Source organism: Penicillium samsonianum, assembly GCF_028829775.1.
Source record: "Penicillium samsonianum strain IBT 33392 chromosome Unknown utg000007l_segment0_segment0, whole genome shotgun sequence".
Lineage (NCBI taxonomy): Eukaryota > Fungi > Ascomycota > Eurotiomycetes > Eurotiales > Aspergillaceae > Penicillium > Penicillium samsonianum.
The window spans coordinates 519432-544749 of NW_026643265.1; the positions used below are offsets into that span (position 1 = coordinate 519432).

At 48.2% G+C, this 25318-nt stretch overlaps 14 protein-coding genes across 14 annotated transcripts; 8 read left to right on the plus strand and 6 right to left on the minus strand.

Moving 5' to 3' along the window:
* Nucleotides 1-44: 44 nt before the first annotated feature.
* N7471_011014 (putative JmjC domain protein) lies at nt 45-1083 on the plus strand (the record flags this gene model as incomplete). Its single annotated transcript, XM_057283733.1, has 2 exons — nt 45-1010; nt 1063-1083. 2 exons carry the CDS (start codon nt 45-47, stop codon nt 1081-1083), a joined length of 987 nt encoding a protein of 328 aa, XP_057129999.1.
* A 595-nt stretch (nt 1084-1678) lies between these two features.
* Nucleotides 1679-2287, plus strand: N7471_011015 (uncharacterized protein; the record flags this gene model as incomplete). The annotated part of the gene is made up of 1 exon (XM_057283734.1): nt 1679-2287. The coding sequence occupies one exon, from the start codon at nt 1679-1681 to the stop codon at nt 2285-2287; it is 609 nt and encodes a 202-aa protein (XP_057130000.1).
* Nucleotides 2288-2632: 345 nt separating this feature from the next.
* Nucleotides 2633-5160, minus strand: N7471_011016 (putative general amino acid permease (Agp2); the record flags this gene model as incomplete). The annotated part of the gene is made up of 6 exons (XM_057283735.1): nt 2633-2672; nt 2724-3100; nt 3161-3896; nt 3952-4174; nt 4393-4421; nt 4862-5160. The coding sequence occupies 6 exons, from the start codon at nt 5158-5160 to the stop codon at nt 2633-2635; spliced, it is 1704 nt and encodes a 567-aa protein (XP_057130001.1).
* Nucleotides 5161-5916: 756 nt separating this feature from the next.
* On the minus strand, nt 5917-6174 carry N7471_011017 (uncharacterized protein; the record flags this gene model as incomplete). The annotated part of the gene is made up of 1 exon (XM_057283736.1): nt 5917-6174. One exon carries the CDS (start codon nt 6172-6174, stop codon nt 5917-5919), a length of 258 nt encoding a protein of 85 aa, XP_057130002.1.
* A 577-nt stretch (nt 6175-6751) lies between these two features.
* N7471_011018 (putative progesterone binding protein) lies at nt 6752-7444 on the plus strand. The gene is made up of 3 exons (XM_057283737.1): nt 6752-6885; nt 6980-7075; nt 7142-7444. Exons 1-3 carry the CDS (start codon nt 6780-6782, stop codon nt 7318-7320), a joined length of 381 nt encoding a protein of 126 aa, XP_057130003.1. The 5' UTR covers nt 6752-6779; the 3' UTR covers nt 7321-7444.
* Nucleotides 7445-7534: 90 nt separating this feature from the next.
* N7471_011019 (mRNA-binding ribosome biosynthesis protein NOP4) lies at nt 7535-9760 on the minus strand (the record flags this gene model as incomplete). Its single annotated transcript, XM_057283738.1, has 1 exon — nt 7535-9760. One exon carries the CDS (start codon nt 9758-9760, stop codon nt 7535-7537), a length of 2226 nt encoding a protein of 741 aa, XP_057130004.1.
* Nucleotides 9761-9951: 191 nt separating this feature from the next.
* Nucleotides 9952-10932, plus strand: N7471_011020 (DNA repair protein RAD10; the record flags this gene model as incomplete). The annotated part of the gene is made up of 1 exon (XM_057283739.1): nt 9952-10932. One exon carries the CDS (start codon nt 9952-9954, stop codon nt 10930-10932), a length of 981 nt encoding a protein of 326 aa, XP_057130005.1.
* Nucleotides 10933-11877: 945 nt separating this feature from the next.
* On the plus strand, nt 11878-13699 carry N7471_011021 (Zn(II)2Cys6 transcription factor domain-containing protein; the record flags this gene model as incomplete). The annotated part of the gene is made up of 3 exons (XM_057283740.1): nt 11878-11997; nt 12052-12526; nt 12557-13699. Exons 1-3 carry the CDS (start codon nt 11921-11923, stop codon nt 13697-13699), a joined length of 1695 nt encoding a protein of 564 aa, XP_057130006.1. The 5' UTR covers nt 11878-11920.
* Nucleotides 13700-15711: 2012 nt separating this feature from the next.
* On the plus strand, nt 15712-16115 carry N7471_011022 (uncharacterized protein; the record flags this gene model as incomplete). The annotated part of the gene is made up of 2 exons (XM_057283741.1): nt 15712-15729; nt 15819-16115. 2 exons carry the CDS (start codon nt 15712-15714, stop codon nt 16113-16115), a joined length of 315 nt encoding a protein of 104 aa, XP_057130007.1.
* Nucleotides 16116-17330: 1215 nt separating this feature from the next.
* N7471_011023 (NmrA/HSCARG family protein) lies at nt 17331-18392 on the minus strand (the record flags this gene model as incomplete). Its single annotated transcript, XM_057283742.1, has 2 exons — nt 17331-18283; nt 18332-18392. 2 exons carry the CDS (start codon nt 18390-18392, stop codon nt 17331-17333), a joined length of 1014 nt encoding a protein of 337 aa, XP_057130008.1.
* Nucleotides 18393-18832: 440 nt separating this feature from the next.
* On the minus strand, nt 18833-19641 carry N7471_011024 (uncharacterized protein; the record flags this gene model as incomplete). Its single annotated transcript, XM_057283743.1, has 3 exons — nt 18833-19001; nt 19061-19349; nt 19404-19641. 3 exons carry the CDS (start codon nt 19639-19641, stop codon nt 18833-18835), a joined length of 696 nt encoding a protein of 231 aa, XP_057130009.1.
* A 670-nt stretch (nt 19642-20311) lies between these two features.
* On the plus strand, nt 20312-21345 carry N7471_011025 (uncharacterized protein; the record flags this gene model as incomplete). Its single annotated transcript, XM_057283744.1, has 5 exons — nt 20312-20459; nt 20510-20544; nt 20593-20740; nt 20813-20977; nt 21035-21345. The coding sequence occupies exons 1-5, from the start codon at nt 20384-20386 to the stop codon at nt 21343-21345; spliced, it is 735 nt and encodes a 244-aa protein (XP_057130010.1). The 5' UTR covers nt 20312-20383.
* Nucleotides 21346-22076: 731 nt separating this feature from the next.
* N7471_011026 (bZIP transcription factor) lies at nt 22077-22807 on the minus strand (the record flags this gene model as incomplete). The annotated part of the gene is made up of 2 exons (XM_057283745.1): nt 22077-22587; nt 22656-22807. 2 exons carry the CDS (start codon nt 22805-22807, stop codon nt 22077-22079), a joined length of 663 nt encoding a protein of 220 aa, XP_057130011.1.
* A 494-nt stretch (nt 22808-23301) lies between these two features.
* On the plus strand, nt 23302-24801 carry N7471_011027 (Ras-GEF domain-containing protein; the record flags this gene model as incomplete). The annotated part of the gene is made up of 4 exons (XM_057283746.1): nt 23302-23704; nt 23728-24134; nt 24197-24413; nt 24464-24801. 4 exons carry the CDS (start codon nt 23302-23304, stop codon nt 24799-24801), a joined length of 1365 nt encoding a protein of 454 aa, XP_057130012.1.
* Nucleotides 24802-25318: the final 517 nt, after the last annotated feature.

A 25318-nucleotide genomic window follows, 5' to 3' on the forward strand; every position in this document is an offset into this window, starting at 1 on the left:
CCGATCTTCAATGTCTCACCCTTCCACCTCCCACGTCGATCTGGATGAAGCTACAGCCATGGTCAATCCGAGTCTGGACCCGGATTCCTCGTTCGTTCCTCTATCATAACCCCCGATCAAGTGTCCGGAACTTTTCCGCTTCTTCACACCCTCGATACCGACCTCTCGATATCCTCGAAAATGCCACCCTGGACACCTTCCAGCAGCGATGCTTCCTCCCCGAACAACCAGCAATCCTCCCACGCTCTACCTTCAATGACCTCCCCGCCCTGAAAAAATGGTTCAAACGCGCGAGTCCCGAGTCAACACCGGGCACCCCGAACTCCGTCACAAGCCTGAATGTGGAATATCTCCACAAACACGGCGCTGACGCGTTCGTCCCACTCGAGCTAACGGAATCCACATCGACTGATGAATCTGGATCCGACGGCGGGACAACAGAAATGCATAGCTTCCGGCAATTCCACGCGCCGCTCACTTTGTTCCTCGACTGGATGCGCACTGCCGAAACTACTCCCCAATCAACGCGGCTCTACCTAGCTCAATGCCAGCTTCTGGACCTCCCTCCCGTGCTTCGAGAAGATTTCCCGACGCCGGAGCTCGTGGCGCGCGCGGGCAAGGGTGATGTATACGATACGAATGTGTGGATTGGACACCCGCCCACTTACACACCGCTCCACCGTGACCCAAACCCGAACTTGTTTGTCCAGCTGGTTGGGGAGAAGGTTGTACGCCTGCTTGCGCCGGCGGACGGGCAGGCTATTTTTGGGGCTGTGAGGAGGCAGATGGGGAAGAGTGGGAGTCGGGAGGCAGCGGCTTTCCGGGGCGAAGAGATGATGCAGGGGAGGGAGAGGGCGTTGTTAGATGAGATGGTTTGGGGGACTCCGGTATCTGCTGGTTCGGATGCTGGGGTTGGCTTTGAAGCGTGTCTTGGGGCTGGTGATGGGTTATTCATTCCCAAGGGGTGGTGGCATAGTATTAAGGGTGTTGGTGGGGGTGTTACAGCTTCGGTGAGTATGTTTCCTTTGGTAGGATTTGCGTCTGTCGCTGATATACTTGCAGGTCAACTGGTGGTTTCGATAGTTTGACTTACGCCCGTATCAATGCGGTATACCCATGCACAGGACTCCGACGCTCGATCGGCCCTAGGCTGGATCCAATCTGAATGTTCTCTGTAACTGGTTGAGTGAAGGTACGGAGAATTGGGGGAATGTATGATTGGGAAGGCCGTGGAGACTCTTCCAGGTAGGTCTTTCAAGCCTTGAAACCGCTGGGAACCGCTGGGGACAAATCCAAATCATCAGTGACGCCAAACACTCGTTCTCAGGCTGGATACCCCTAGAACATAGAGAGGATTCAAGACAGGCTGGGGAAGTTTTGTTCTGGTAGACTCACGAACAGAATATTGTACCCGTAGATACACTCGGGGCCTCTCAATTGTGTAAGCTCGGTGTCTCAGACAAAATCGAAGATAAGATATCGAGCATAGAACTATTTACTATGTAAGTAATCATTAATTTAGTCCACGGGTAGACCTCATATTTAATGCAAGCGCGCAACCCGGAGAATGGGGTGACAATCAAAATGTCGAATCTACTAGTAGAAACCAGACCTGCCTCCGCAATCCTTATTTTCCTCCCTCCACCAAGCCCACCTAACCTCCCCCAAATTCCGAACCATGCAAGTATCGCGCACAGTCTACCGCGCCGCTCTCCTCCACTTATCCGTTAACCCCTTCGTGCGCGCCTCAATTCCAGCGGTCACTACTACCTGGACGTCCCTCAACCCGGCAAACCAAGCCCCAAACACCCGGCTCTACAGCATCCTCTTCCCGCAGTGCACAACCACCTTCAAAGCATCAGACTGCACGCGCCAAACACGCACAATGTATGACTCAAGCTCGAACTCCGACTCCGCAGCCGCTGCATCCTCAGACCCCGCAACCCAAAACGCAGACACCCAAAACCAAGAGACCCAAGAACAAGAATCCCAACCCCAAAAGAACCTCTACCTCCCCGCCAGCGACCCCTCAAATCCTATTGCGAACCAACAAGGCGATGGGAGCATCAAACTCGACATGAGCGGAGGCGGGACGCAAGTGAAATTGGATCATCTAGGTCCGATGGTTGTCAATGTGGATGGGACGTTGTCGCAGATTGGGAACTGGCAGCAGATGACCGAGATTGAGAAGAATAATACTCTGCGCGTTCTTGGGAAGCGGAACCAGAAGCGGTTGGAGGCTTTGAGGGCTAAGGAGAAGGCGGACGGAGCGTCGGGTGAGGCTTGATTGTGTATAAAAACATACAACATGGAGAGCTTGGCTAGGCCTGGCTTAGTATGTGTTGATATTGCTTCGGTGTATTATAGAAGGTATTGTTACATGTCGTTGATGTCGAGTACGACTAATAATCACGGCTATTCTTTCAGAAAGTATTTTCCAATAACTATATCGGGTATCATAATGATGTTAACATCATATAAACATATGCAATCCACAGTCTAAAGTAGAGACAAATCACCGCCCAATGAGTCACGTCGGGTATCCACAGGTCTGCATCAGAAGTCACTTGGGTATGTTGTAGTCTTAAGTAAATCGCAATTATCCAGAGCAGCGATGATGCCCATGAAAGTCTTATTCGAAGATAATTTGGATCCACTTGTGTACGACAGTCCTATGGCCATTGTTAGCACCGAATCATAACTAAAAGAGAGGTTATACTCACTTCGGTGGTATGACCACAAAGTCTCTAGAATACTCCTCGATCTCAGGGACACCAGTGACTAGATCGACCTCCTCAGGCTTGAGGAACTTGGTCCCGTGGAAGAATTTCCACCCGAAGTAAATAATCGGGAAGACACCTATCATGGTGTAGGAGAAAAGGAATGTCGGGATGGACCAGTTGCCGGGAAGGAAGACGGTGTAGCCACCGACGAAAGCCATGACCGTCGTGCATGCGCAAGCGAAATAGGCGATGTACGGCTGGAACCAGCTGCGGTATGGTAATGTTTCCCGGGCAATTCCTTGGGCCGCGAGAGCTTTCTTGAAGCGGATGAAGGTGAAGGTGACGACGGAGAAGTTGATGAGCTGGGAGGCGGTGACCTGGATTTCGGGGTTAGTTGGATGCATGGGAAAGAATGGGACTGGGGTGGGGGCTCATACCAGATTGACAAACCAGTTTAGCACGACTGATGCGCCGTTGGATACCTGCAGGAAACTCAACAGGCCGACTATGAGCACTATGCCGACACAGTAGATGGGAACACCGTTGTTGGTGCACTTGGTAAGGAACCTGGGGGCTTTGCCCTCAAGCGCTAGACCGTACAGACTGCGACTAGCACAGTACATATAACTGTTACCCGCGCTGAACGAAGCAGTGAGAATGACGGCGTTGACGATGTCTGGCAGGATAGGGATCTTCAAGCGATCCATTGAAATGACATAGGGCGAGGCAGCAGCACCGGGCTTGCCATTGTCGAAAGCATCAGCCATGGTCTTATCGTTGTACGGGACCAGAATGCCGACGCAGAGAACACCCAGAACGAAGAATGCTGTGAGACGGTAGAAGACACCGTTGAAGGCCTTGGGCAGCACCTTGCGCGGGTTAACGGTCTCACCAGCGGCCATGGAGACATAGTCTGGACCGGCGATGGTGAAACTGGCTGTGATGACAGCTGCGAGGACACCGAGGAACTTGCCGGTATCGCCTGTCTTGTAGTACTCATTGAAGGCACCCGGTTCGTTCCAGTAGCGGAAGCCAAACCGATCTCCCAGCGGGTTGCCGCCCAGCATGACAACGAATGTGTAGAAGATCAGACCTATGCTCAGCAAGACCTTGCCTAGTGAGAGCCAGAACTCTGCTTCGCCGTACCATTTTACAGCAAAGAGATTCAGTACTCTGGTTCCCCGTTGTTAGCTGACATCTCATGCTCAGATCACAGAATACGACAAACCCATAGAGTACGATGACAATCACATTCATAGCTGCAACGGGCACCACATCAGTCCAGTATCGGATTATTAGGCTGACAGCGACAATCTCGAAAGGGACCAGGGCGGCCTCGAAAATAAAGAAGTTGTATCCAGCCGCAACACCTAAAGCTTCATCGACGTAGCGGCCGGCAAATCGGATAAAGGGCGAGGAGATAGGCAGGTACGTGACCATTTCAGCCAAGCCTAAAAAAAATATATGTGAGTTTGGATGTCATACTACGAATCCAGACGGAAAACAAGACGGGAGGAGTGTTGCAGCAATTGGGCGATCCGTGGACGTTAGGATAAGAAGCTGAACCGTTGGCGCATTTGGGATCATATGGAATACGGTTTCAGGCATGGGAGGAATGCTGCTGGTGGGAAAGGTGCAAAGGGCTTGGGAAGCATGGGGGTGTTCGTACAGACGGTGATGATCAAAATCACACAACTCCTAGAGAACAGTATAAGATTGCGAACGTTCAGTGAGATATACACAGGAAGCAGGCAAGGACATCATGGACTGAGTTGGGTTCTTGGGTGTCCGACTGGCTTTCAGCAGATGCATGGGCAAAAGGTTAATGGCGATTTGGTCGACATTCATACATCTGGTTGGCATGGAAGTGCCTTGGGCTAACAGCGTCCTACATCCTTGGGATCTGAAATTGTGGAATCAGGCTTCCAATGCAGTTTCTTGATGCTTTGTTTGGTCGTATGGTTCCTTATTCTTTGCTTCTTTGCTTCTTTGCTTTCGTTTGTATTTGGTCCATTGGTTTCTGGCATTTCTACCTACTTACCGTCCATGTTGATGCTGTCGAAAGTAGCAAAGTCGGGACAACCCAGTTCGAGAACCCAATAGAGTCAACAAAACAGTATAACAAGGGAAAGACTAACCAAAGACTGAATCCAATGAACAAACTGCCGGGGCCACTAGTCCGCAGTCCAGATCCGATCTGAACATACAGGGCCGTGCCAATCGTTCCTCCAATTCCGATCAATTGTACATGACGGGGCTTTAGCTTGCGCTGAGTATGGTCATACGTGGATTCCATAGATCCGCTATCGACTGATGGCGCGCGATTCGCGCTGGATGAGTCCTTCTCGGTGACTTCCATCTCTTTGTTCATCTTGGTAGGTTTCGATTCGGGATCAGAGAGGCGGGTGGGCTCTGCGCTCTGTATGGCAGCCGTCATTGGGGTATGAGAGCCATACCCCGATTTAGGGGAATGTGACATCTTGAAGGTCTTCGTAATTCCAGGAAAGAGCGAAGCAATAGCATAAATAAATGCGCAAAGGGGTCCAGACCGAGGTTTTTTAAAGAAAAGAATTGGAGAGAAAAGGAAGCCGACAGGAATGAGAGATTTTTTTTTTCCTAGCTGGGTAGTATTTTCCTGTTTCGCCGTAGTGGGAATGGTCAAAGTCTTGGTCTGGAAGGCAATAGGCATAAACCGAACTAAATAACAGTCGAGGACAAGGGACAAATCAGAGGCAAATTAGAGAGAAACGGCCCCCCCAGTGTCTGATGTCCATCCATTTTATCCCCACATGGCCCCTCTAGGGGGAATGGGGGAAAGGGAGGGGGGGATTGGGGCTGATCACTCTGTACGTCCATTGGATTGGATACTTCGATATGCATAAGCTCAAAATCAAGAGCCTATTGTTTGTAGTGATCACACGATACAACCACATCAGTACAAAATAATTTTTTGTGTGTTTAGGGAGATGCCTACATATGTAGGTAGTATTTTAATATTCAAGTCCCCACAGCTATCCCATGTGGAGAGATTCTTGCCGAGGTCCACGGAGAATGGAGGTTTTCCCCTACACAAGAACTTCAACACATTGTGAAAGTAGATCAACCAGTCTCAGGAATATACGGAGTACTACAACATAAGTACAGCTAACATTATATTGAACATCCCCCCACTAATTAACGCACGCCACATCCACTATGTTCCTGTTCTTTCCTTGTAGGCACTAGTGCTAGTGTCCCTGGTGGCCTCGAAGTCGTTGCCACCCGATTTTTCGGCTGAGGGTCTCTGCTGTGAGTCTTTTCCGATCCAGCTTGGTGGGAAGAAGCCATCGTTGTCTTCAAAATAGAGGTAATGGATCACATCAGAGTCTGTGGAGTTCCGGCGTTGATCCGGGTCGGACGTGAAATGTTTGGTAGTAGAACTTGGATGTGGATGTGTGCCGGAGAACGACATGTTGAACGACAGTTTTCTACTGTGCTACTGCGTGAGAGTTGTGTCAAGGAAAGCAATATAACAATTGACGTTGTGGAACTCTTCTACGGAGTTAGGTCAGGTGCACCTTTCATTCCGAGGTATATCCCGAGGTGTTGACGTCATAAGGGAATTCCCATATCAGCTCTCATACTCTACATATATGAGTGCTAACTAGATTGGGGCAAAAGAGAGAAGCTTGGTGTAGATAGACAGGTATCAATCTGCCCGAAGAAGCAGTCGATCACGGTCTTCCTTATCGTCAATGCACACTCTACGATTGGGCCAATTCTAGAGAGGATATATTGTTCGAGCGGGGGTCGAGGGTCCATTATATAGAGAAACACTAAGGAAAAAGTTAATGATATAACCCACCTGTATTTAGGTATTGTATAGAAGAGGAATTTGAATCATCCTAAATCTTTATACTCCTTAGGATTCTAAATAAAATAAAAATGGAGTAGGCCAAGTAGATAAACTGATCAATCAGACAGCCGACAGTAAGCAGCCCTTAAGCGGCGACCTCGGGAAACCCCGCCAAACTCCAAGATGTTTTTTCCCCCTCGACTTCACCTCCAACAATCACAATGGTCGAAGAAACAGAATCTAAGCGTTTCGCACCCAAAGTCGCAGTCCAGCTCGACCCGCCCAAGGACGACCCCATTTCCGTCGAGGAATTGGCCAAATGCGACGGTACGAGAGTTTACCCCTTCACAGATTCCCTCCCAATTCCTTATTTCCAATGCGCGCAGCTCAAAGACCATTGCTAATGTCTACTGCACTGCAGGTACCGATCCTAACCGCCCGACTCTGGTCGCCATCAAGGGTGTTGTCTTTGATGTGACCCGGAATTCGGCTTATGGTGCCTCGGGTTCATATCGGGGTGAGTGCAGCAACCATTTTATGAAAAGTATAATGAACAATTACACTGACTGTTCTTTTCTCCTAGTCTTCGCCGGCAAGGATGCCTCCCGTGCTCTTGCTTCATCGTCTCTTAAGCCCGAAGACTGTGTGCCTGAGTGGTATGACCTCCCGGACAAGGAAAAGACCGTCTTGGATGAGTGGTACACTTTCTTCAGCAAGCGGTATAACGTTGTTGGCAAGGTCGAAGGCGCCAAGAACACTTAATGGCTATATTACCATCGAGCGGCTGCCTTCACGTGGATTGAATGTGCGACATTATATACCCAGTATGAGAAATGGATCAACAATCCAGTATCAAATATCAAATCCATGCTTTTCATTTTCGAAATGGTGGTATCGCGTAGGTACAAAGAACAGTTCTTCCCTTTGACTGCTGGGATAAATAATGCCTATACATTAAAAAGTAACACTCACGCCTTTAATTCCCCTTGCGGGACTTCCGCTTCATGCGCTTCTGTCCAATAATACGGTTGCGCTTAGCGGCCTTGTCCTCCTCTTCATTCACCTTCTCATCTTTGGGGCCCTTTCCATTTCCAGTCTTGCCACGCTTCGCGTCCCTTCCATCTCGTCCATCGCGGCCATCGCGGCCATCTCGTCCACCTCGTGCATCTCTTCCATCCCTTCCTTTACCACCACGAGTATCAGAGCGCTTCCTTTTCTGACCCCTGTCTCCCTCACCCTCAGCATCATCCGAGCGTTTGGGCCTGGGCTCGCGGGATTTAGCTTGCAGCTCATTACGGCGCTTAACGACCTGGGCATTCTCAATGGCAAACTCAACAACGAGGCTCTTCTTCTTGTCCCGGTCATCGGGATCTTGGGCAGAAGGAGGAACTGCCATGGAGTGGCAGTTCAGCCAGCGCAAACTCATCAGCGCGTGACGGTGAGTGAAGAACTCGATGAATCCGTAGCCACGACTGCGACCACCACCGGTCTTCTCGGAAACCTTGGTACCCTCGCGAGTCTCGAAGACGACCTTGGCCTGGCGCACAATACCCATCTTCTTCTGCTTGCGCAGCTGCTCCAGCTCCTTCATCGTATCGCGGGATCGCTGCTGCTCCTCTTTTGAGAGCGGGTGGCGGGCGCCTGCCTTGACATCCTTGGCGAAGTTGACGACGGACTCTCGAGCAAGCTGCTTCAAGTCCTTGGAGTTGATGTGGCGAGGAAGATTACGGATGGCGAGACGGGTGAGACTGAGGTGGAGAGCTGGGTTCTTCTTAATGAAGGTCTCACGCTGCTTGTAGCTGTCCTCGCGCATCTTGACTTCGGAGGGAGAGAGCTTCTTGTACAGCGGGGAGTTGGAGGGGATCGTACCCTCGTTGAGGAGGTACAGGCGGCGCTTGTCTGTGTCGCGGACCATGCGGCGTGATACTCCTTCCTCTTCCAGCTTGGCGGCTTGGCCCTTGCTCACGGCCCGTGCGACTTGTAGGACGCGGCCTTCGAGGGTGTAGCGGCCGCTTGGGTCGGAGTTTTCATCTTGGAGGACGGAGTGCTTCATAGCAGTGTTTGACTTAGGCTTGTCCTTGTTCGGGGCCATGGCTTCGGCTCCTCGGGGGGCTTCACGAATGCATGTGTTGGCGTCTTCGGGCTTCCAGAAGCAGGCGAATCCAGTGCCACGAGGGCGCTCAGTCTCGTAGTCCAGAACCACACGTGCGTACCGTAGCGGTCCAAAGTGAGTTTTGAAGTGGTCGTAGAGGGCCTGGTCTGTGGCGGTGAAGGGGAGGTTGCGAATGAAGATTGTAGTGGCATTTCGGTCATCCTCCTCGTCTGCCTCGTCATCGTCCAAGTCGTCCAGCTCATCCAGATCATCGTCCTCATCATCGTCTTCGTCGGAAGAGGTTTCGTCGTCTGAGGGCTCTTCCAGAACACCCTCGGCATCTCCCATCTCAACATCATCAGAATCCTTCTCTTCCTTCTGCTCCTCCTCCTCCTCCTCGTCTTCCTTCTTGGTAGTTTCCCAAACGTCTTTCTCAACAGCCCAATCGACAGCGAGTTGACGTCCATCGATCTCCTTTCCGTTGATCATTTGGAGCGCCTTCTCGGCGTTCTTCCTGCCACGCATGGTAATGAAACCGAAACCAGAAAGTTTGCCATTCCTCTTGGGAAGGGTAACAAATTTGACTTTTCCAAAGCTGCGGAACAGGACATTGAGATCCTCGGGCTCCTTGATACTCCACGGCAGATTGCGAACAATCAGCTTGGGTGGCAGGCCTTGTCCTCTCTCCTCTTCCTTCTGCTTCTTGGTCTCGCGGGATGCAGCAGTGGGGACACTGCGTCCAACCTTCTCATCGATCTCACGCTTACGAGACTCGGCATAGTCGACGCGAATAATTTTCCCGTCAAACTTGGACCCATTGAGTTCTTTCAGAGCGCTCTCTGCATCCTCGACGTCGGCGAATGTAACAAAACCGAATCCCTTGGACACCTTTGTCTCTTTGTCGCTGACAACAACGGCGTGCTTGATAATGTAGGATTGCGAGAAATGTTCTGCGAGGCTCTCTGTCGTGGCAGAGGTGGGTAGTGAGCGGACGAAAAGAGTTCTCTTGTTCTGTGCGGCCGAGGCCTCGGCCGCGGGTGTAGTGGCTTCGACTTTAATTTCGGGGCTCTCGCCGTCCGAGAGGCGTCGTTTCTTGTGTAATTCAACCATGGTGGCTTTGTTGCGACTGCGGTTTTTTTCTGCGGTCGAGGAAGAACAAAAAAATTAGCGGCAGAAAACTGAGGCAGATTGGCCCGGGCGGTGTGGGTCCCATCCAGATAAGCCATACGGAGTAGCTTTATCGACTTTATCAACTCTCCATTGATCGCTCTGCTTTTAGCAACAGCACATTGGTGGACGAGATGGATTCCCCGCGCCCAGAGAGTGGTATACCCTCTCGCCCATCGAACTCCACAGCTCCAGGTGCATCTTCAAGACCGAAAATCCAACAGCCGAAACCCCAAGCCCTCGCCAACCGCCCTGGTACTTCCGCGATTTTGGTGTCCACGCGACAAAAGGGCAACCCAATCCTGACCCATATAAAGCTCCTCCCATGGGAGTATGCCGACATTCCTGCGGACTATGTGGTCGGCACCACAACGTGCGCAATGTTTCTCTCTTTGAAATACCATCGCCTACACCCCGAATACATCTACTCGCGAGTGAAACAACTAGCAGGCAAATACAACCTCCGCCTCGTACTGGTGATGGTCGACATACAAAACCATGAAGACAGTCTCAGAGAGCTGTCCAAAACATCCATCATCAACAATCTGACCTTGATATTATGTTGGTCCGCACCTGAGGCTGCGCATTACCTCGAGCTCTACAAGTCCTCAGAGAACGCACAACCCACCGCCATTCGAGCCCAACAGGCCCAATCCTATAAAGAGTCGCTGGTGGAGTTTGTCACGGTTCCCAGAAGTATCAACAAGTCTGACGCCGCGAGTTTAATCTCCACCTTCGGCAGCTTGCAAAATGCCATCAATGCACAGCCGGAGCAGATCAGCGCCGTGCCGGGCTGGGGAGAGAAAAAGGTCCAGCAATGGTGTCACGCAGTCCGAGAAGATTTCAGAGTCGAGAGCACGAAGAGGGCTTCTGCTCCTGCTTCACAACGCCGGGTTCAACTGCCAGCTGTGAATGTAGATGACAGCCATGATCAGAATTTGGACGAAGAGGATGAAGAAGAGGCAATTCTTCGTGAAGTTCTAGCGGAAAGCAGGAAAACAGCAGCTGCGCAAGCTGCACGGCCTACTGAGCCTCAGGCTGGAGGTCAGCAAACTGAAGAGATGAGTGAAGGTATCGCGGCGGCCCTTGCCAGGCTTAGAGACAATGCTGGCTGAGAGCCGATCTGGCTTGCATTCACTGCATTCACTTTTGAATTTTCCCAATTTCTAGAGATGGGCCTCATTGTCACCTACCTGCCTGCTGACTACGGAACCTCTTACTTGGAAAGGAACATCGTCCCCATACCGTGGGGACGCGAGGACGCAATGACATTTTTGTGCATAGCTGTCACAACTTGAACGAGGTGGGTGACATGATGGTCATGATAAGTTGCCGACCTATGTCCGAGACACGGATATAGCTTACGGGAGCCACTCACTCCTACCAATGCCCCCGGCTAGGTGTATATCTCACATCTCCCGCAAGCTTCCGAGGACCCTTCTGGTGTGGCTGGGCATGATTCTCTTCCAATGCCCAAAAGTTCACCGTTGTCGCCTCGCTTGTCTAACATATAGCTCTAGCAAATCCCGGGTATCATGAACATCCTTTCTTGGGGGTCAGGCTAGGATCTTTCTCATGGGTTTCCTTATTGCTTGCGGCCTCGCTGCTTTCGCTGGCGAGAAATGTTTACCCCTCTTAAACTAAACTCTCTCTCCGTTCCATTGTCTTTTCCCTATATTGATAACCCCATTTTGATCTCAAGTCCATCTGCTCCTACTGCTACATTCCGAACAGCCTTCTTCATATGCTATATTCCCCTCCCGCTATACATTTCCGCCCTCTCTTTCCCAAGGGCTTGGTTACGCTCGTCTCTTGGATACTCTTGATCTTTGCTAGCAATTTCCGTCTGTATGTTCACTAGGAGCCTAGATGATAGCCAAATAGCCAAATAATTAGCTAGTTGGATCCTGGACAGCCTACGACTCGGTGGCCTGCCCCTGGGCCGGGCCCGCCATAGAACAGCTGACTAACCACATGCTTACTCATCAGGTACGGCGGTCGACGAGGTCGGTGGGACTCCTGGGCTTCATCCCACCACTTGATGATTATGCGTTCTCTACGCTGAGGTATCTGGGCGCAAGCCAAATCTAGAATGCTATCAACATGTCTGTTCAATCGGACCATTCAAGGCGTCGCTCAAGGGTCCTCCCGAGGTCAAAGCTAGGATGCAAAACTTGCAAGTAGGTGCTTGTCTCCTTTTCCATAGACTGAGTTTGATATTGAGCGTGTCGTAGAATTCGACGAGTCAAGTGCGGAGAAGAAAAGCCTAGCTGTGTTCGATGTACCAGTACAGGTCGCAAGTGTGACTTTGAAGCCATACGGCCCTCTTCCACAAGCTCGGTCATCGTCAACCCTTTGTCATTATCACCAAACACTAATACGGTGTGGCGAGAGCGACGTGCATTTGCCTATTATTTCGAATGTGCTGCCTTCTCTATTGGTGGTGGATTGGATCTTGATTTCTGGCGCACTGTCGTCCCACAGGTTTGCCGCTATGAACCTGCTGTTTGGGATGCCATCATCACCATTAGTGCGCTGTTTGAGTGCCCTCAACAATGCCCAGATCCCGTGCTACAACGTCGTGATAATCCTATCTCTCTCACTAAAACCCGGCAAGACGCTTTGGGCTGGTACTCGCGCTCGGTATCTGCTGTTCGCCAGCGCATTGAGCAGGGTAGCGTAGACGCCTTTGTCGGACTGATCAGTTGTGTGCTTTTCATCTGCATTGAGGCCATCTAGGGAAATGCAGACGGGGCAGTTAAGCTTTACCGTCAAGGCGTGCAGCTCATTATCGCCTTGCGTCCCCAACTAGAATCTGGGGCTGCTAGTAAAGCTTCATTGTTGGAGGATACGATTATCCCGATCTTTATCCGTTTGGGAACATTCGCTCTTGCCATCAGTGGGGCTCCTGTGACCGCTTTACTACGAGACACCGAACATGCCTTGACGGAACAGTTTGACTCACTCAAGTCTGCTCGCGAGGCGATCGTGCTCTTAGCTATAGAGATTCCGCTCTTTGAAACCACTTGCATAAAGCACTTACTCCAGGAACATGTCTTATATGTGCCCGAGGAATTCAATATTAGACTATCCAGTCTGGCCGCCAAACTGAGGAACTGGCGTACTGCCTTTGATAAGTTGATGACAGTTCTTCGCGCCAAAGACATCTTATCGCTGCAACAGATTGGTACCAGTGCCCTTCTGTTAAGTTATCATGAAATGTTGTATGTCATGCTCGAGACCTGCACGTCATTCTCATTGATGCAATTCGACGCCTATCTACCAAACTTTCAAAATATCGTTGAACAATCTGCCATTGCACCTAAAGCCTCGATGCGACCAGACGGCACCCAACCACCATTTACATTTGACATCAATGTTGGTCTTCCGCTTTGGTTCACCAGTCTTCGATGCCGTGAACCGCGTACCCGACGCGCGGCACTCGCTCTACTCCGCCAAGCGCCCTGGGTGCAAGGGTTTTACCAGTGCTCAATATGGGCAGCCGTGGGCCGAACAGTCATGGACCTAGAAGAGTCACATGCAATGGCAATGGATTCAGTCCATCATACACCCAATCTTGGTGCACTGGAGTCCGCAAACGGACCAAATTCCAGCTCCGAACTTGCCGCAAGCTCATATTCTGGTCATGCGGATATGGGGCCGAGAGTACCAACAGCACTGGTTATCCCAGAGGAGGTGCGCATTGGGCCCATTTCTGCTTTTCGACCAATGGATGGGTTTCCCCCTGAAACCACAGAGGCAGATATCGCGAAGTGGAACCGGGGCCCTGATCAAGTCTTTCTGCGGATTTCCCGAAACGAGCGCGGTCTGACTGGCAATTCTTGCCGGATGGTGTACGAATACTTTCCCCTTGACTTTTGATCATAGTATCCATTCATGTGTATTATTGATCAATTTGACGTAGAGAGTTCGCGCTTGTAGGGCAACTGGGCTTTAGCATTCTCCAACCTCTAGTACATAATATTATATCCATTTGCTTCAACTAATCACCCTGGTAATTTCCTTCATATATGGCCTACATTCATGGAGCAGGGTAGTCCAGCTCTGAATATCCCATCTCTTGGGAAATAGCACAGAAGTCGCGGTAGCAACAAGTAGTACAATTGCCAATTCAACTACAACTTCTTTTGGGTATTTTCTTCCTGCAAACTTTTTGGCATCGAAATTTTCATTATGAAAGTGGTTAGAATAATCAACTCTCGATAGTGATAGTGGTTGTATGCGTTGCGTAAAGCTCATCAGATTCCTTTGAGGTGTGACCTTTGTTGAGATATGCATGTAGCTTTGATTGTCTACATGTTGCTATTTTATCAAGCCAGGCTCTTAGAAAATGCATATACTGGCTATTTAGCGGAATCGGTTATTCCTTCCTCTACCCATCACCATCGGAGTAACCACCATCAAGCCTCCCTTCGTTTGGAAATCCCCGGTGTTAGTGTGACTCTTACATCACTTGCTTTTACAAGCAAGTTACCCTATGGTATACTAGAATAGCTCCAGTTGCTGAGCTGTGAGAAGGTTTCAACCATCCAGCAACCTGGGCTGTCAGCCAAATGCCGCAGCTCCCTACTGTGCTGCAAACCTCCATCCCAAGAGACGATCGCAGGGAATATAGAGACACTCATCACCTATACATATGGAGAGCTTGAGGCTCCGGCCATGTGAGCTTCCACGATATCACTGCGGTCATCATGTTACTTAGCATAAGAAACTACTGGCGCTATGCAGAATACGAATCGGTCTAGCGCCCCGGAGCAACATATCCTTACCAAACATCGTCAACAGAGAGTCCCTACTTCACGTTTTGCACACTTGCCGAGCCGGTCACCTCAACTTAGGGCTACCACGAGATATAGGATATAGTTGGCTTGGGACGGTCGACGAACCTAGGACGTCCGAATGCTGGTGTACTACGGGCGTATCCTTACGCACTTCCCAGTATAACCCTTCTCACGCAAAGTATTGAGAGCTGAATACCCATCACTGATATAACTTAAAGGCTCTAATTATTCGCACCATCCTTGGTGGTTGATGAAATCTTTTCTATATTATGCCTGCTTCCGGGATCTGCTTTATTTCTTCTGTCCACCATTTTGATTGGGATAGTCATCCCCTTTGATCACAGGTATTTAGTTGAGAGAGACCTCGCCCAGAATCCCAAATTCTCCATATCAGTGCTTTATTGGAGCTTTATTAGTCCCCCATTGATTTTTTTATATTTGAGTTCGAGCAGCCGTACAAGTTACTATGATCGCTACAGATATATTCGACCGAGAACTTCGTCATCTTCAGTCAGTCTATCGACTTGGACCGGTACACAGGCAGAAGAAACACTATGGGACGATATATATACTTGGGCAATTTACAGTTTAGCCCACTTGAAATTGAAATATCCAAACATGAACGAAGTGGGTTTGACGCCTGGATAGCTGCTAGTCATTAGTCTCTTTGAAGATGAATGCCAACCGATATCTGACAATTCACAGGCTGACTAGCTCGCTGAGTTAGTCTAGCACCATACAATATTCGCCATACAATATTGGCCTTTCGTGAGGGGCGAATTCGAGCGGCCTTGCACAAGAATATAATCAACATGGAGGCCATCGCCGCAAATCTCTAGGTTCTTCTACCGCTAGCAACATAATGTGAGAGATGGACCCAGTCACGAATGAGCCTACTTAGTCAAACACTCGTAGGGCTTTGGTCGGATAACAGGGCCTTTGCTATAAATTTGCTCCTGCCATCTACATTCCTTTTCTCTTTCTCAAACCACATCCTACCCAATTTTAATCGACAAGACCTTGATTTTACTTTCGTCGATCTGAGCCACACATCTCTCACTACCGTTTTCAAGTCGACTTTCATCCTCCAAGATGGATGAAGAAACTGTGGTAGGTCCTGACAGAAGTCATTTGGATAACTCTCACATAGTTATCGGTCGCTCAAACATAAATGCTAATTCATAGCTGATAATTTCTAGACAGACCAGCATGCCGAGTTGATTGAGCGAGACAGGATGTTGTTTTTACGTGAGGCTCGTCTTCAAGCGGCCCTCCGGTCTAACATGAATGCCATAAATTCCGCCCAAAACGAACTCCGACTTTTACTAGCTCTTCGCGGCCAACGGCGCCACTATTTGAACTCGAAAATTGAACAAAGGGAGGCTCTTTTGGAGGAACTGAGGGATCGGAGCCTCCAGTTGCGCACTGACTACGACCACACTCGTGCTCAGCGCTCCGATATCGTGGAATTTATCCACGAGCTGCTCAGCTCTTAGAATTGAGCGAGTACCTTAAGTCAGTCATCGATACAGGTTCAATTACCCTTCAAATCTTTGTTTCACATTCTACACTTCCTCTTAGCATAGCACGGTATGGTAGACTGGAAGGACATGATGTGAGACCGCGAGCATCAAGACATACACTGGGTAGAACTCGAGCTTCTGTCGTAGTATGGGTATATCTTGACGGTTTTTTGGACTTCATACCAACCACCGACGTCACTTTTGGATAAACTTTAACTCATGACTACATGTAAAGGTTTGTAGCAGTATCAACACGACGGGCTCATGGAGCGTCTACGGGAACCGGCTTCTCGCGAGGGACAATTGCGGGCTGCCAACCTTACATCTATAAGGGACACCAACCAAGAGCTTAGCATCCTCGTGGCTCTCTTTCATGGACACGGGCTTTCAACTACGCGTAGGATCACAGAATTGGAGGTCACCCGGGAGGAACTGAGAGAACAAGAAGTCTGGTTGACCGTGGAGTGGAGTACGATCACACTTGTGCCCAGCGGGCAGAGGTCGAGCTCCTGGTCGACCAGCTCATCGGTCGCATATACCTAGGTAAACGGCATATCTTGTTACTTTCTTTTAAAGTTTGTCTCCTAGCGCTTGTGTGTCTTCCTGAAATTACAGTTACCATCGGCTAGGTGCTTTCTTTAAGTTCCTAGCAGTAAATCTCGAATTTTCTTTTATCATAGAATTCTATATTCTTCACCACTAGCAACATGATATAAGAGATCAACCCCGTCACAAATGAGCCTACCTAGTCAAACAATTCGTAGGGTCTTGATCGAATGGCAGGGCTTTTGCCATAAATTTGCTTCTGCCATCTATTTTTCTTTCTCTTTCTCAACATACTTTCTCTTGATGAGATATTGTTACAATATAGCAATGTCGTATGATATCGCGTAGCATTTTGCATGCGAACAGTCCAAGCAATGTACGAAAGGTGCCCAGATGAAGTCTTTCATACAAATAGATCAAACAAAGTGAAACCCTTCCGTAGATGCGTATGTGCATAATCCTACGGCGTTATGTGTTTTAAGTCTATTCCATCTTACTTGGAAAGATCTCTAGACCACCCTAGCAGCGTACACTAGGCAATGAGCGGCCTAATCAACTATTTATACTGACCGTCGATATCAAATATACTCAATGAAAGCTCAAGGCAGAGGAACACAATTTCAACCCACACCCGCATTTTGACTATTTCTTCGCGGCTCTGTCCCGGTAATCCTTTAGCACCGACGTAGGCTTTCCGCTATAATGTGTCTTTTCCATCCACTCTTTCACAGACTTCACTCTTGTTGGCAAAATCGTATCCAATAGTTGATAGTCCCTCCTAGTCAAATTGTCCTTCCATGTATTCCAGAACCCCGAGAAGTTTTCCCTATAAGTGAGTAGAGTCGAGTCATTAGGATCAGTCGAATGACCAACCATCATATCCGGATCCAGGATACCAAGCTTGAAATACTCATCCAAGGCCACGTCCTTATACACTGCCTTTTGACCCGTGACTTCCGAAAACGCAGATGCAAGGTCTTTCCAACTAATATCCTCAGTCGCAACATGTAATTCGAGCCCATTGCTCTGATCAGGCCTATCAAAGATCCATCTCGCATATGCTCCATAATCCTCTAGGTAGATCAGAGGACATTTCCCTTCCCCAAGAGGCACCGTGAAAACCATCGTACCCGGATCTTTAGGATCAGGGAACGGGCGCAGAAATTCCGACAAAGCCTCCATATACATGCATGACGTCAAAATAGACCATGCCATAGGTGATGTCGGCTGCGCGGAGATAAAATCCACGACCTTACCCTTCCCATCTAAATGACCGCATCTATACTTACGTTGGAAGTTACCAAGCTTAGAACCGTATTCCAGACCTGCGTAGACAAAGTGCTCGACTTTGAATTCTCGGGCTAGCTCGTAGAGCCTGATGCCCCAGTATATCTCTGCTTTTTCGCCAATGGCGAAGCCGTTGGTGTTGGCAAAGACGCAGTTTATGTTTTTGAAGGCTTGACGGAGAGTGGTTTCGTCATAGCTGTTTCCTTCAAAGATTGATACGCCTGATAGGCTTGCTAGGTCCTTCGCCTCTTTCGAAGACGCGCTTCTTGTAAGGACGCGGATATTATATCTGGAGTCGGTCGCCAGGGCTTGCGAATGCGTTAGTCGTGCTTGTGAGATTACATATTTACACACACCTTTCACGACGGGTACCCCCTGGGCACCTGTTCCGCCGATGAACAACACGGTTTTCTTCATATTCAGATAATAAGTTCTTTAAGGACTAGTTGATGGTGAGTTAGAGAAAGGAAGAGGCGAGGTGGTTCTATTTACCAGCTGGCCTCAGTATCTGACGTCAGAATGTGTCTTACATTGCCGGTGGGGCTCGGTCTCGAGGTGGACAGGAGAGATACTATTCTAGCAAGCGGTCTGGAGAGCGGGTTATCGCCTTGGCAAGGAGTTGACCCGCAATTTTAACTCCAGTAGCCAATACCCCCAAACTTATACTTATCATGATCCACCCCGAAGCTGTACAGTAGTCCTACTAGCCTTACATGTGGTGATGGGGAGTCTTTACCCCAACCACTTTCCATCTTTCAGAAGTCTACAGAAGCAATCAGAGTTCCTGTATTTATCTTACTCTATCAGAGTCACAAGACAAGAGTTCATTGTACTTTGACGCCGAGTAAGGCGAATAATTACTTGGCAAAATTAATATACCCCTTTCCCTTGACAAAAGTAGCAAGCCACGGAACAGAAGGGTCCTGTCTGTCGGCAAGCTGCTTAAAGAACTCGGCATGAGCCACGCCATCAACGCCTGTTCGCATTGATGTTCCCTCAGGCGTGCGCTGATCAGCATAGTAAAACCTGAGATGATGGTTAGCTTTGTTCCTGGCCAGTGACGAGCAAAGTTTGGTGTATTTTACCTGTACCCCTTTTGAGAGTAAGTTTGGTTTGCCGATCCAATCCAGTATGCACTTGCTGCTTTGCCCACTCCTAAAGTGAGCAAAGCACTGGAGGCTGAAATAGTTGTATTCAGCCAGTTTCCAGTATAGATGAATGTTTTCTTCGCACTCTCCGGGAGCTGCTCAAATCCCTTTGCTGCGTAGTCAGCGGCAATGATTGCGCTGAGAGTATTAACCCAGATATCGCGATCCAGAGCTTCTGGGGAAAGAGAAAGTGGAGCATCGGGGGGTGGAGGTGTGAAAGTTGCCGCTTAAGGGCAGAAATAATTAGCGCCACTTCAGCATCAGGATCCCAGGACCTTACCATTGTAGATAACAACACTGGGGATTCCAGCTGCAGATTTCACTTTCTCAAAGATTCGAGGGACTGCCGTTTTCTCTGACAAGTCCGCTTTAATCATGATATACCCCTCGGGTGATATGCCGTTCGCGATGCGACGAGCAGAAATCGCGACCTGATACCCATCTTGGCTAAATCGGTGGGCCACGGCCGTGCCTACGTTGGCACCTGCTCCAAGGATGAGCACAATCGGCTTGGACATTCTGGATATAATTCGATATAGGAATGTACGCAGATCTAGTCCTTGGTGGTTCGGTTTTAAGTACTTATCAGAATTCAATCTAGGGCTTCAACAATGCCTATTATATATTTTCCAAATCGATGAGGTGATATCACCATACTTTTATGCTTACAAATAACCTAAAAGCTCACCTGGGCAGACTTCCAAGGTTGCTTACCGATAATCTAATAATCCTTTGAAATCAGACTTAGCTGCCAAGAAATCCATACTAAGAGAAATCATTAATTTTGACATCCGAGCTGGCCCACATACCGTTACATATTGTGCCGTAAATGCTGCTCGTGAAAGACTTAAAATTTCTCAAGACACTTAGTAACTACCAAGGCTATATGAAAACTCGTGAATTGGAGTGCTTTACAGCTTAGTGAATTTCCTGAAAGTTTCATGTTGCACGGAATGCAAACCCAAATATAGGAGGATTTGGATGTTTAATACTAGTGAAGTGACGATCCTCTTCGGGACAAAGCATAGGTCACTTAATAATGACAAACATGAGATGTAGTTAGTTGTATGTACCATAGATCACTTGATAATGACAAACATGTTAACGTTGCATACACCATACCTATAAAGTCTCTGCCTGCTACCCCTTAAGAGATCTATAAAGTAGGAGATGTTCCCGTTTGTGGCCATCACTTTCACAATCTAAAGCAACAGCATCTTTATTATATTTGCCCTTGAAACATATATTTCACCTCTGAAAATGTTTTTGAATATAAGCACCATGCGTTCTTGCATCTTGCTCTTGATAGGCGTATTCAATATTGCCAATGCAGATTGTATGTACTTTAATCTTTCGTTCCCCCAATTATGCACTAATGAGTAGTAGCGGTTCCTTTTGAACGTCTAAATGTGAATGATTCGGTAAGTCTTGTGTCTATCCTGTCCAGTGATGTGCTAATTTTATGCCAGGTTCTGCTCATTGTCGACATGCAGGTTGGGTTACTCAATCTAGCTCGAGATTTTGACGCTACCCTTTATTACAACAATATGATTACCCATGCAGCTATTGGAGAATTGTTCGATATCCCGATTATTATGACCACCTCCGCTCAAACAGGTTAGGGAACTTACCATTATTACTCATACTACCCTCATATTTGCTGACAACAAGTGTACTCATGATATTCAGGCCCTAATGGACCGTTGCCAAAAAAGATTCTCGAGATGTACCCTAATGCGCCTCTAATCGAACGTCAGGGGGAAATTAATGCCTGGGACAATCCGGATTTCAGAAAGGCTCTCAAGGCCACTGGCAAGAAACAAGTTATTATGGCGGGAATTGTGACCGATGTCTGTATGTGTATTCTCTATTATCCTTGTAGCGATGCTCATACTAACTTCCTATCTACAGGTGCTACTTTCCTGGCACTTTCTCTGAGGGAAGAGGGTTACAGCGTTTGGGAAAATGTTGAAGCATCTGGAACCATGTCACCATTGATTCGAGATGTCTCCAACCTTCGCATGCAGGCTGCAGGTGTTCAGCTTGTGGGCATATTTAGTATTGTGGCCGATCTTTGGAGAGATTGGCGAAACGCTCCTGGAAGTGAGACGGTTCTACAGTGGATGAACAAATATGCTCCCGCCTACGTGACAAGTGTACCTGCACATGCTGCTGCTATTTTGAATGGAACTCTAACCCCTGGTGAGGAAAATTTCATCTAGGCATAGGCAGTGGGTGTCAAGGGGTTGCAAGGGGTTGACAAATCTGAGTGTTCTCAACCCCAACGTTGAGATGCCGTCCGCCGGGGGGGAGCGTGGTTGAGAAGATAAACCTTATATTCTGTCGAACCTGAGGTACAATTGTGAACAGAGGATCTAGATGAATACTAAAGAAATAGAGTACTAGAGTACTTTGGAAAACCTGTAGTCGCGTGGAGGAGAGAAGAAACTATCTACACTTGCTATGGGCTAAAGTGTTAGGAGCAAACAAGGAGTCACTGGAATTACCGTTAGCCAGCGCCTTCCGGGTTATCTTTTATATTATTTCCATTGTCTATTAAGCTAGTCACCTAGCCCCTGTTCTTTTTTATATTCAGCGTAGCTTCATAGCTAGATTTGATGAATCAGATCTTTCGACGACTTCAGATCCGAATCATTTGATTTTATCAAGGAAGCTGCCAACTCCCTACGTATTTAGTCGAAATCGTGACAATTTCATAGAACTAGGGGTTACCTGACCCTTCCGGCTAAGCGTGATACCGATGGCTCAACGCGCAGTTCTGTAGGGGCAGCAGCTTCAGGACGTCATAGCCCCGTTGATTTTGCGATTTTAGTATTATAGAATAGCAGGTATTTGCCTCCTACTCCTCTACTTTACTTCTAGATAGTTACTGGCACTTTATGATTATTCCTTAAAGCAGATAGTAGCCAATTAGTTCCTTTATAGCCTTTAACTACTCGCTGATGACACTTTCCTCAATTGCACTCAATATTCGGCTTTCTTCAAATGCAATACCCTGCCCGGTGCACTGCGCAAACCCTTCCAACCTTTGTCGAACACCGTCGATATCTACCAAACCCGCTTTAAATGATTCGTGGCCCTGAATCATATCCCAGGCAGCTGCTTTATCTAAGAGCTTTTCACCCGTCTTGCTCTCCGTAATCCGATGGACTGGGTGGTTCCATACATCACTTGCAATCGAATCCAAAGCGGGATTTAGTCGGGGAGCCTCCAGGAGTGTCGCAGGTGTCAATTCGGTGTCTGATACAGGCCCATCTTTAGTCGAGCGGTTACCGCTATGAATTGTTGCAAGAAGCGCATCGCTCTCTGCCGAAAATCGCACGATCTCCAGTTCAAGTTGTTCATTGTTCGTGCTAAGAGCCCTATTTTTTTCCTCTAAGTGGCCAATCTTCTGCGTCAGATGGACACTGCGTTGCTCCTGTCGCTCACGGTAGGCCTTCTGACTGCCAATGGACGGGTTAGTTGTGGTCACGAGCCTATATTCACTAGTCACTGACGGGGTGAAACATACGCGGCTCTCCTTTGCATCTTTCGTTTGTCTTCCGCAGCGATTGATGGCTTATTTTGTGCCTGTGAATCATTTACTGGGACAGAGTATTGGACGCCCTCATCCCCATCCCCCTCCCAGAGTGTTGCTTGCATGCTCTCATCGAGAAGACCCATCAGAGCGAGAAAACAAATTGACAGGTATCAGCAAGCTAAGTGCCAGCGAAGAAGATTATGGAAAAGTCGGTCGGAATGAGTAGTCTGAATCACCTTCGATCTTAAAACCAACTTGAACAAGGCTTTTAGTTTTTAAATCCAGCTAACTGGTTCAATCGAAGGGGATGGGTGACTTCAGATCATAAAGTTTGCGGTGATTTGTCATCCAGTTAGGACACCGAAATGTAGAAAAGGGAATTGGCATTGAACCTTCAATCTCTATCTTGGTAATAATAGAAACAGAATAACCAGAAATTACCGTGAGCTACTTCGTACTATAAGTGGGGTGCTTCGTTAGCACATCGGTCCAGTGGAAATACCCCACTACCCAAATGACATTATCAATCTCTCGGCCTCGCCCTTGACCGCAGTTCAGACACAATGCGATGTGACCACAGCGATCCAAGCAGATGTGCGGTTCGGATGACACAATCTTCCATGGCTTTCTCGTCACGATGGATCAGGCAGACACAAAAGAGCGGAGGGACTCCGGATCTCACGATATCACATCTCCGGACAAACTCGTCTGTCAGTACCACGGAAGCGAGGAGATTGTTAGGGCCGGAACTCTCGCAGCGCTGGTGGAAAACCTGACGCGCCACGACAAGCTCGACGGTTCCTTCAACCGGATTTTTTTCACCACTTACAAGTATTTTACCTCTGGAGCAGAGCTCGTTGAGCTCCTCATCGATCGATTTGACTGCTCGCCTCCCACATTAAACGCCACCCAGAAGGCGAAATGGTCGACTCAGACAAAGCCACTGATTCAACTGCGTGTGATAAATGTTCTAAAGCAATGGCTCGAACATTTTTGGAACGAGCCAAAAGGCATTGATACAGATCGGAATTTGCACTACAGTCATTTGCAAAGCGCGCCACAGATGCCACCGAGACAAGCGCGACACAACAACTTCTCACAATCATTCAGCGCCGACTTGCGGGTTTCGATTGCAAGAGAAGATCCCTATCATCCATCTCAACCCCGCCAAAGCCAATTCTGCCACGGAAATTAGACAAACTCCAGTTCCTCAAAATCGATGCCACGGAAATTGCCCGCCAGCTGACTATCATGGAATCGCATATGTTCGGCAAAGTACAGCGAGACGAATTGTTAAACAAAAACTGGCAAAAGAAAGACAGCTCAACCACACCCGAGCTAGCTCCAAACATCAGGGCCTTGATTCGTTATTCCAATCAGCTCTCTAATTGGGTCGGCGCCCTAATACTCACAGAATCGGATTTGAAAAAGCGCACTCAAGTGGTAGGGCATTTAATCAATGTGGCCAACGTACGTTGTAATCTCTAGCCTCATTGTAATGCTTCCTATATGCTAATTTTCACCTATTACAGACATGTCATCAACTCCATAACTATTCCGCGGTGGTCTCTATCCTGGCAGGCCTAGAAAGCGCACCAATCTACCGGCTTGTTCGCACTTGGGCAATGGTTACCGAACGCAGTTGCAACACACTAAGGCCCTTGCAAGCTATGATACGCAGTGCACAAAATTACCAAGCCTACCGTGACACGTTACGGGTTGTAGTGGCACCGTGCGTTCCTTTTCTTGGTAAGTTATATCGTTATCAGTTGAAATGCCGATGATTAACCATTCAACAGGTTTGTTTTTGAAAGACTTGACATTCATCGAAGATGGGAACCCAGCCATGACACCGGAAGGGCTCGTCAATTTCCACAAATATACTATGTTAGCATCAACCATCAATGAGGTTCAACGTTTAAAAGAATGCCCTTACAACTTAAGACCCGTTCCAGAGTTGCAGGAATATCTTGCGACTCAGTTGCAATCGGCTGTTGATTTACACGATATGTGGGACAAAAGCTGTGAGCTGGAACCTCGAGGCCGGGATCTTGGAAATAGACCCCGGGATCTATATATCCCCACAGGAGGCATGTTCGCGTCTATGGTGGTCGCCTGCATGGTCCTGGATGATTGATATGTTAATTACAAAATTTAAATTCAGTGGTTTCGCCATGTTGCATTGAATAAACTGAAGCTAGTCTAGCTCAGCCCTCAACAAAAGTTCTCTAGTGTCCCTGCACAACTTTTGACTCTTATGTTTATCATATACATGTCTAGCCTTCGATGAGTAAAGCTGATAGTGTATTCAGGTTGCCGGATACAATAAGCAGATTGGGCTTTTACATTCTTTCCAAGATTACCTATACAAGTATTTAAGATTTTTCATTATACTAGGTGTCTAGGTAGATTTTTTATATATACTGTTTCTATTCTCCGATGTCTAGACTCTCGTGCTGATTGGCTTCGATTCGATGTACGACTACATGTTCTGACTCGTCAAAAACATTAACAAAAGACTTGGTGCGGTCATTAGACTCAGTGCCATGATACGGGGGATAGAAAGCTGCGGCCAGACCATTCCTTATAGTGTAAATTTGATGGATCAGGAATTAGTCCCGCTGTAAGATGCGCTTGCGGTGAATATAAGCTCT

Excerpts from the sequence above, each read along its gene's own strand:
- N7471_011018 (XM_057283737.1), top strand. The coding sequence starts at position 6,780 with ATGGTCGAAGAAACAGAATCTAAGCGTTTCGCACCCAAAGTCGCAGTC. Across the intron at positions 6,886-6,979 it reads GGAATTGGCCAAATGCGACG|GTACCGATCCTAACCGCCCG; the intron begins GTACGAGAGTTT and ends ACTGCACTGCAG. Across the intron at positions 7,076-7,141 it reads TGCCTCGGGTTCATATCGGG|TCTTCGCCGGCAAGGATGCC; the intron begins GTGAGTGCAGCA and ends CTTTTCTCCTAG.